Source organism: Mesoplodon mirus (assembly GCF_964341445.2).
Source record: "Mesoplodon mirus genome assembly, chromosome: 5".
NCBI lineage: Eukaryota > Metazoa > Chordata > Mammalia > Artiodactyla > Ziphiidae > Mesoplodon > Mesoplodon mirus.
In genome coordinates this window covers 4,291,652-4,301,397 of record NC_138980.1, presented here as the reverse complement: position 1 = coordinate 4,301,397, position 9,746 = coordinate 4,291,652, and the positions used below count along the sequence as shown (strand labels likewise).

General features: G+C 48.6%; 1 protein-coding gene across 1 annotated transcript in view; it reads left to right on the top strand.

Annotated features, from left to right (window-relative positions):
• Positions 1-216: 216 nt before the first annotated feature.
• The window catches only part of CCNJL (cyclin J like), a gene marked incomplete at its 5' end in the record, with an annotated part of 55,202 nt that continues 45,672 nt past the window's right edge, over positions 217-9,746 (top strand). The window contains 4 exon segments of the mRNA XM_082620694.1: positions 217-333; positions 335-463; positions 465-478; positions 857-971. Of these exon segments, the coding sequence (XP_082476820.1) occupies positions 217-333; positions 335-463; positions 465-478; positions 857-971 (375 nt within the window).

Below are 9,746 nucleotides of genomic sequence, written 5' to 3'. Positions count from 1 at the left end.
CGCAGGTGGCGCCGCGGTCCTGGCGCCGCGGTCCCAGCGATGCCCGCGTGAGTCCTCGGGGTGCCCAGGAGGCCACCCGGCGCCCATGCGAAGGTGAGAGGAAGCTTTCCACCGAGGCGGGGGAGGAGGGCTGACAGGAAACGCAGCCAGCGCCGGCGAAAGAAAGACTTCCAGTTCCCAGCCCCCCGCCCCGCGGGGTGCGGGGGCCGGAGGCGCATGCGCGAGGCCCGGCCCCCAATTCCCCCGGCGAGGGAGGAAGGCCCCCGGCGGCCCCGAGGCTGTGAGCCGCGGAGGGACCCGAGCGCACGCAGGGGCGCGGCGGTGGCGGGGGCTAGCCGGGCTACGGAGGCGGCAGTCAAGAGCGTGGAGCGCCCAGCGCTACGGCCCATCCGCGTGCAGGCACCCCAGGGCACAGCCAGCTCGGCCCTGGGCCGGGGGGGCCTTGCGCCCGCAGCCCCCCACGCCCGGAGAGGGATGCGTGAGTTTCGCCCCGGCTGGAGGGCAGGATGTGGGAGCAGGACAAAGGCTGGGCGGCGGGGGAGGAGTTGGGGACAGCGAGCCGGTGGCCGCTGCCAGAGCCCTGGCCTCTGGAGAGCTAGCGAAGTCGGCAACTTTCTCTGCAACTTGTGCAAAAGGGAAGATAAAAATTCTGCAAGTTGTTGCACAGCTCCAGGTCGCCTCAGGTTCCGCGAATAGAGGGGAGGGGGCACTGCAACCTTCCCGGGATGGGAGGCGACCGCCAGCTCCGCTGAGCGGGACAGGAGGGGGCGCCGGGCAGAGACCCCGGCCGAGGACGAGAGAGGATGGGATGCCGGGGGGCGCGCTGCGGCCGCTGAAGTTGCCCGTGTCCACACAGGGTGCGCCCTGAGAGCCCGGTAGCCTCGCGTCGCGGCGCTGTAGACTCGATGATGGATGAGCCGTGGTGGGAAGGGCGTGTCGCCTCGGACGTCCACTGCACCCTGCGCGAGAAGGTCAGTCTATCCCCGCCCTTGTCACTCGCAGGGCTGGGTATTTAAAAAGTCCCTTTCGCCCTCGACTCAGTATCCTCAGGTCGCCCTGCGTGGGAACTAGAAACTCCCGGTGCTTTTTTTCCCTCCTGCTCTTAGCCTCCTCCTGGGACAGTCGTGAGGTGAGAAACGAGACTGGAGAGCTTAAATTGGTTTTTCTGCTTAGGAGCCCAGAGTTCTCAGACAACTAAACTGTACCCCTTAAGGTGGTATTTCCCATAGTACTGTCACCCGAGATTATTTTAAAGGGTACATGAATGAACTTAAAAAAAAATAATCATCGTGTATTTACTTTAATGTGCAATTTAAAAACATATATATCGAGCAAGTTCTGCATAGGCTAACTGATGATGATTTTCCATATATTGTAACGATGTAGTTCCTTTTAAAATAAATTTAAGTAAAAGTAGTGACTTTACATAAAGAATAATTAGGTAAATGATAGTATAAGGCATACGTAGTTAATGCCCCCACCCCAAATATATCTAGGATGGGACTGAATAAGATTTAAGAAACACTAAAGTAGAGGCTACACAGCACTATTTACAATAGCCAGGACATGGAAGCAACCTAATCGACAGATGAATGGATAAAGAAGATGTGGCACATATATACAATGGAATATTACTCAGCCATAAAAAGAAACGAAATTGAGTTGTTTGTAGTGAGGTGGATGGACCTAGAGTCTGTCATACAGAGTGAAGTAAGTCAGAAAGAGAAAAACAAACACCATATGCTAACACGTATATGTGGTATCTAAAAAAAGAAAACGAAAAAATGGTTCTGATGAACCTAGGGGCAGGACAGGAATAAAGACGCAGACATAGAGAATGGGCTTGAGAACATGGTGGGGAGGGGGAAGCTGGGGCGAAGTGAGAGTAGCATCGACATATATACACTACCAGATGTGAAATAGATAGCTAGTGGGAAGCAGCCACGTAGCACAGGGAGATCAGCTCGGTGCTTTGTGACCACCTAGAGGGGTGGGATAGGGAGGGTGGGAGGGAGACGCAAGAGGGAGGGGATATGGGGATATATGTATACGTATAGCTGATTCACTTTGTTACACAGCAGAAACTAACACACCATTGTAAAGCAATTATACTCCGATAAAGATGTTAAAAAAAATTAAAAAATAAATAAATAAATAAAGGAGAGGCTACAAAACTAAGAGAATGTGGGGAGACAACAAACACTCCCCTGCCAGTTTGCCGCTGGTGGCAGAAGGTGGAGGCACCTGAAATGTGATCTCTGCTTTCCCCCTCACCTCAAAAGGAGAAGTGCTGATGGGCTCCAGGAAGGTGGAAGAGTCCAGGTGGATTAGAGATGTGGCCTGTGTGTCTTGTCTCCTGCCCCTGGGCTGAGACTGGGAAGGGTGGTTTGGGGAACAGGTGTGAAATAAAGGTATGTATTGGTTTCCTAGGGCTGCTGGGACAAAGTACCATAAACCTGGGGACTTACACAATAAAAATATGCTCTCTCACAGTTCTGGAGGCTAGAAGTCCAAAATCAAGGTGTTGGCAAGGCCATGCTACTCCTTGGCATTCCTTGGCTCATGAGGCATCACTCCCATCTCTGTCTCTGTTGTCACATGGTGTTCTATCTGTATCTATTTTCTCTCCTTATAAGGACACCTGTCATTGGAATAGTGGCTACTTTAATCCAGTGTGACCTCATCTTAATTTAACTAATTACATCTGAAAAGACCCTATTTCCAAATAAGACCACATTTTTAGGTTCTGGGTAGACATGAATTCTGGGCGGACACCATTCAACCCAATACAGGGAGGGAAAGGTCTTAGTGGATTACCTGGCTCCCTACACAAACAGGTCTCATATCCAGTGCATTTGCACCCGATGTCTATGGAGTTCTGCCTAAAAAGTCACCACAGGGTTTTTTCCTCATCAGGAGGTAGCTGCCTTCTAGTAAAATTATTTTTTCTTTTTTCCTATACCTAGTCTATCTCCATCTTGCATTGCTTGTCTGGGCTGTGGCTTTCCTCTGCTTCCCTTGGTCTTCTTCCCAGAACAGAATGGCCCAAGGTGCAAGCACATTTTAGGCATCTGGAGAAGAAATTCAGGTCTTGATGGTTCAATTAAAAAGCTGGGGCAGTGGGATGGTGGACCAGGCAGTAAGGTCTTGGTCCTTTTCTGGAGGTGGTGGCTAAATAAATTAGTGAGGCCTGCCGTGGAAATTGGGCTTCCTTGTTCGTTGTAGGCTCGAGTGGTTGTTAGTTCTGCTCATAGCTTAGGAGGAATGGCTTTGACCTCATTGGTCCTTTCTAGCAGGAAGGATTTCTGAGAGCAGTATAAACTCAACCAGCTCAACTACCTGAGAATCCTCAGCCTTTTGTATATAAGCAAGATTGTTCTAATCTCTCCTCCAGCCACTCAAAGAAGCAGGGCAGGGCTTCCCTGGTGGCGCAGTGGTTGAAAGTCTGCCTGCCGATGCAGGGGACACGGGATCGTGCCCCGGTCCGGGAGGATCCCACATGCCGCGGAGCGGCTGGGCCCGTGAGCCATGGCCGCTGAGCCTGCGCGTCCAAAGCCTGTGCTCCGCAACAGGACAGGCCACAACAGTGAGAGGCCCGCATACCGCAAAAAAAAAAAAAAAAAAAAGAGGAGGTTAGGCAATTCCCCATTAATTGTGCCTCACCCATGCCATAATGCCGTATTAGTTCACTGTTGGGCTGCCTACCTTGAAGGAGGACGGGTTTGTCCAGGTTTTTCAGGTTAGAGATAGAAAACTCACTCGGGTTGATACTCGGGGTCACCTGTGACTCGAAGCTGGTCTTATTAGGGTAAATCCTGGGTTTCTTTTTTTTTTTTTTAATTGAAGTATAGTTGATTTACAATGTTGTGTTAGTTTCTGGTGTACAGCAAAGTGATTCAGTTATACATACATATACATATTCTTTTTCATATTCTTTTCTGTTATGGTTTGTTACAAGATATTGAATATAGTTCCCTGTGCTATACTGTAGGACCTTGTTGTATATCTACGCTATAGGTAATAGTTTGCATCTGCTAATTCCAAACTCCTATAATTTATCCTTTCCCCACCCTCTTCCCCCTTTGGTAACCATAAGTTGGTTCTCTGTGTCTGTGAGTCTGTTTCTGTTTTGTAAATAAGTTCATTTGTATCATATTTTAGATTCCACATATAACTGATATGTGGTATTTGTCTTTCTCTTTCTGACTTACTTCATTTAGTATTATAATCTCTATGTTCGTCCATGTTGCTGCAAATGACGTTATTTCATTCTTTTTTATGGCCAAGTAGTATTCCATTGTATATATATCACATCTTCATCCATTCATCCGTTGATGGACATTTAGGTTGCTTCCTTGTAAACAGTGCTGCTGTGAACATAGGGGTGCATGTGTCTTTTCTGTTCATTTCTTTTTAATTAATTAATATTTTATTTTTGGCCGCGTTGGGTCTTCGTGGCTGTGCACAGGCTTTCTCTAGTTGCTGCAAGCGGGGCTACTCTTCGCTGCTGTGCGCGGGCTTCTCGTTGTGGTGGCTTCTCTTGTTGAGGAAGCACGGGCTCTAGGTGCACTGGCTTCAGTAGTTGTGGCTCGTGGGCTCTAGAGTGCAGACTCAGTAGTTGTGGCACGTGGGCTTAGTTGCTCCGCGGCATGTGGGATCTTCCCAGACCAGGGATTAAACCTGTGTCCCTTGCATTGGCAGGCAGATTCTTAACCACTGAGCCACCAGGGAAGTACTGCATGTATCTTTTCAAATTAGAATTTTCTCTGGATATATGCCCAGGAGTGGGATTGCTCGATCATGTGGCAACTCTAGTTTAAGTTTTTTGAGGAACCTCCATATTGTTTTCCATAGTGGCTGTACCAATTTACATTCCCACCAACAATGTAGGAGGGTTCCCTTTTCTCCACGGCTTTTCTTGCTTATAATGTCATACTCTTTGTTTGTTGAATGCTGCCAGATGAATACAAAGTATGTTTCCATCTAGGCTGTTGAATTGTCATCTTAGAACCAGGAGCAGTTATCCTCACTTGACTGGTGCAGGAAGCAAGCCTGGGATGACAGAGATAGTGGGAGCCCCCCCCCCCTTTGTCAGATACGAGATTCCAGTATAGTGTTATACTACAGTGTATAAAATGTGACACTGAGGAAACAAACCTTGGTGTTGAATGCAAGCTACTAATGGCAGTGAAACCTTGAGCTGCTTATTTAGCCTCTCTAAACCTCTTTAAACCTGGCCCTCATTGTTCATTCTTCCCACAACAGGCAGAACTTAGATTGTGTCACTTCTCTGCTTAAAGACCTCTACCGTCATCCCACTGCAGTTATAATTTCCAGTCCTTATCACCACCTCTGTTACCTGACACAGCCCAGCCCTGGCCTGCTCTCCTGCCTTGTCTCCTGCCCCATCCCATTCTGACCTCCTTTCTCTTCCTTGAATAAGTCAAGCTCCTTCATGCCTCAGGGCCTTTGCACGGGCTGTTGTTCCCTCTATCTGGAGTCTCCTTTTCTCTATAACTGTTCCTCTGTGTCCCTCAATCAAATCATCCTGTTTTGTTTTCTATATAGCATTTAACGAGTGTCTGGGATTATTTTCTGTTTGCTTATTATCTTTTCCCACACACAAGAATGTACGTTCCAGAAGAACAAGCCTGTGTTTGTCTTGTTCAGTGCGGGGCCGCAGTGTCCAGAACACAGCCGACCTTTGCAGAATGATGAGGCGAGTGAATCTTCTTTAATTTCCTCTTCTGTAAACTGGGGGAAATGTTTTCTAGGAATGTTAGGATTCAGTGAGAGAACCTGAGAGCCGTGTGAGGCACATGGTGGCTACTTGACAGGTGCTGTGCTTTTCTATGCTTTTCCACTTAACGACCACTCCGGGGGAGGCCAATAGCCCCTTTTGTGACATGCGTGGTTAGGGTAAGGCTTGGAGTTTGTGACCACCCTCTCTGAGAGGTTCGCAAGTGTGACAGGGTCTTCATAAGAAAGGCAGCACTGGACCTTTGGATGGTGTTGGGGCTGAGGCTGGGAAGGGGGAGCAGTGGGCCAGAAGTCACGTGCCTGCTGAGGGGTAGGACACAGGAACTAGACCCCATCTGCAAGATCTTCTACCCAGCCCCGGGAAGCCTTTCTGACTAGTGAATGGGAGGGTGGAACCCTCTTCCCGCCCAAATTGCTATGGAGAGATGGCTCCCTTTCCTCTCTTTGCAGGCCCCCTTTATCCAGTGCTCAACCTTAAAATACTCCTATTTATTTATTTATTTTATTGAAGTGTAGTTGATTTACAATGTTATGTTAGTTTCTTGTGTACACCAAGTGATTCAGTTTTATATATATATATATATATATATTTTTTCATATCCTTTTCCACTATGGTTTATTACAAGATATTGAGGGACTTCCCTGGCGGTCCAGTGGTTAAGACTCCACGCTTCCACTGCAGGGGGTGTGGGTTCAGTCCCTGGTCAGGGAACTAACATCCCGCATGCCACGTGGTGCAGTCAAAAAAAAAGATACTGAATATAATTCCCTGTGCTCTACAGTAGGTCCTTGTTTATCTATTTTATATGTAGTAGTATGTATATGTTAATCCCGAACTCCTAATTTATCCCTTCCCACCCACCTTTTCCCATTGGTAACCATAAGTTTGTTTTCTACGTCTATGAGTCTGTTTCTGTTTGCTAAATAAATCAACTTCTATCATATTTTAGATTCTGCATATAGGTGATATCATATGGTATTTGTCTTTCTCTTTCTGTCTTACTTTACTTAGTATGATAATCTCTAGGTCCATCCATGGTGCTGCAAATGGCATTATTTCATTCTTTTTGATGGCTGAGTAATATTCCATTGTATATATGTGCCTCATCTTCTTCATCCATTCCTCTGTTGATGGACATTTAGGTTGCTTCCATGTCTTGGCTATTGTAAATAGAGCTGCTGTGACCATCGGGGTGCATATACCCTTTCGGACCATGTTTTTCTCCAGATATATGCCCAGGAGTGGGATTGCTGGATCATATGATGACTCTATTTTTTTTTTTCTTTTTTTTTTGCGGTACGCGGGCCTCTCACTGTTGTGGCCTCTCCCGTTGTGGAGCACAGGCTCCGGACGTGCAGGCTCAGCGGCCACGGCTCACGGGCCCAGCCGCTCTGCGGCATGTGGGATCTTCCCGGTCCGGGGCACGAACCCATGTCCCCTGCAAAGGCAGGTGGACTCTCAACCACTGCGCCACCAGGGAAGCCCTGCCCAATTTTTGATTGGGTTGTTTGTTTTTTTGTTATTGAGTTGTATGAACTGTTTGTATATTTTGGAAATCAAGACCTTGTAGGTCACATCGTTTTCAAATATTAACTTACTCCTTTGATCATCCTACCTGGCCTTACTGCTGCTGCTGGGGCAGAGTGAGAGTCCCCCTCCTGTGACTACTTTTCTGCTGGGCCTGGGGGTGCCAGCCAGTACAGGGGGGTCAGGATTCTTCCTCATCACACCTGTGCCCTTGAACTTCTTCACTGAACATGGGGGGAGGAGCAGATCATCCCCACCATGCTGGTGGTGACAGTGAGGCTGTTGGTGATGTTTTTCTAGTAACCAGCTGTATGCCCCAAGGAGTGTTCAGATTAGACTGACAGCCCTTTTTTTTTTTTTTTTTTTTTGGCAAAAAGATGCATCCACCCAAGTTTAAAATTAGCAGGTTCTGGGTACACATGATGAAATTAGGTCATGGGATGGCTGTCAGCTTGAGGGCCAACTTCCTGGTTCTTCAAGCCTCTCTCCCTTCCCCCATGTGTCCTGGCCCCAACCTCATGCTTCTCTCAATGTCCTTGTCACCTGTGTAGTAACTTGTCCTACTCACTAGAGTGTGAGCCCCTCGCAGGCATGAAGTATGCGTGATATCTCAGGATTCCCAGACCAGTGTGATGAGGTGTGGAGGGAGGGCAAGGGGTGTCCACCCCCTCACCTGCTGCAGACACAGCCACTGGGGGAGCACAGAATGGAAGGACGAGGCTCAGATGGACTTGCGGGGGCACGTTGAATGGTGGTGCAGGAATGCTTCCCAGGGACCCTCCGCTGGGTCTTGGGCATGTCCCAGGAGGTGCCCCTGGCCTGGCTGGGGCAGTCTGTGTGAGCAGCTGCAGTGCCAGGCACAGGACCAGGGAGAGGCTGCCTCCTGGCCTCCTACAGACTTAGATAGTAGGCAGTCTCGTTCTTTCCTTGGATAATGTGGGGGGAGGAGAGGAATAGGGGAGGGGCTAGAAAAAGAATTTCCCACAAGGGCAGATCCACTGACCTGGACCGAAGTCCAGCCTCAGGATCTTAGGAAAAGAACTACAGGTTAAGCCCGGATAATAGAAGTCTAGATCATTCCTCCCACACTTATGTCAGGAAGTTCCATTTTCCTTCCTGAATTTTATCTTCTAATGAGCAGCACAGTAGATAGAGCTTGCTCTGGTCTCCTTTTGACTTATGTCCATTTTACACATAATCGTCCCTCCAGTTAGGAAGAAGTGCTTATATTAGTGAAGCGAAGAGTGTGTTTAAGGACCCTTATCCATCACTGTGATTTAAGGCTTCTTGGGTATGTGAAAGACTGTGAATATAAGGGTTTGGGGTGGGTACTTGGGGAAAGAGTACCCCACCGTCCCAAAGCCACGTTGACAAACGCTGCTTAGCATGACCTGGTAGCTTTATCTTCTGGGGCTCTGGGGAGCCCGCGTACCCGAGGCTCGCTTTTCCTCCACTGGGCATTCGTCTTCTCCCAGGATCGGAGTCGCCTGGTACCTTGGGGGTCTTCCCCATTGCCCCAGATTTGAGATCTGCAGAGCAACCAGCCACCAAATGTGTTTTCCCTACTGAAGCCAGCTCCTTGCACACTTAAAGGTCTTTAGCTGTGTGAGACCATGTTTTTTTGAACCAATGGAGTGATAAAGGACATTTTTACTGATTTGGGACTGAATTTATACAAAGACCTAAAACACCACCAACAAAAATGATGCTTAGTGGTGATGATGTTAGTGGCTACTATTTACTGAGCACGTCCCGTATTTCAGGCAGTGTGCCAAGCACGCCCCTGTGTAGTATCTCACTCCTCATACCTGCCGCGGTGCTGGGATTGACCCCATGTGATAGGTGGAAACTACAAGACTCAGAGGGTGTCAGTCACTCTCTTGAGATCAAATCCTTGATTGTATCAGAGTCTGAACATAAATCTGGGGAGAAAAACATCCATTTTACCAAAGAATGGAAGTCCAAGGCAGGGAACAATTGAGGCTCTGCCCTCCATGATACTGTAGGCTCTGTATTTTAGTTTATGGTACAGTGGTTCTCCAAGAGCTAGGTTCTCCCCAGACCATTCTGAGAAGCCTGACTGCCCGGCCGGGGCCTCCCTTGTTTGGTCCTGGTGGGTCCTGGTGCCTCAGCTGTGCGTGGTGCTTCTCTCCTTGAAGTGATTTGGCCTCTGCTGTTGCCTGCCCTGGGGCGTCCTTGGTGGGCTGTTCCTGTTTCCCCTGACTGGGGAAAGGGAGAGATGCTGTGGGGCCTTCCTCTCTTGCCCGAACTCTGACAGCTGCATGTGGTAGAATCTCATCCCTGCTCTGTCCTTCACCTGGGTTAAAACTGCACCATTTTCTAGTGACCCCTAAAGCTTCTTTTATTTCTCTTTTCCAACATCAATACTCTCTCTTCTCACCCCTCCCCTTAAATTCCTTGAATTTCCCCACTGCAAGGCTGAACATCTGTCTCCTCA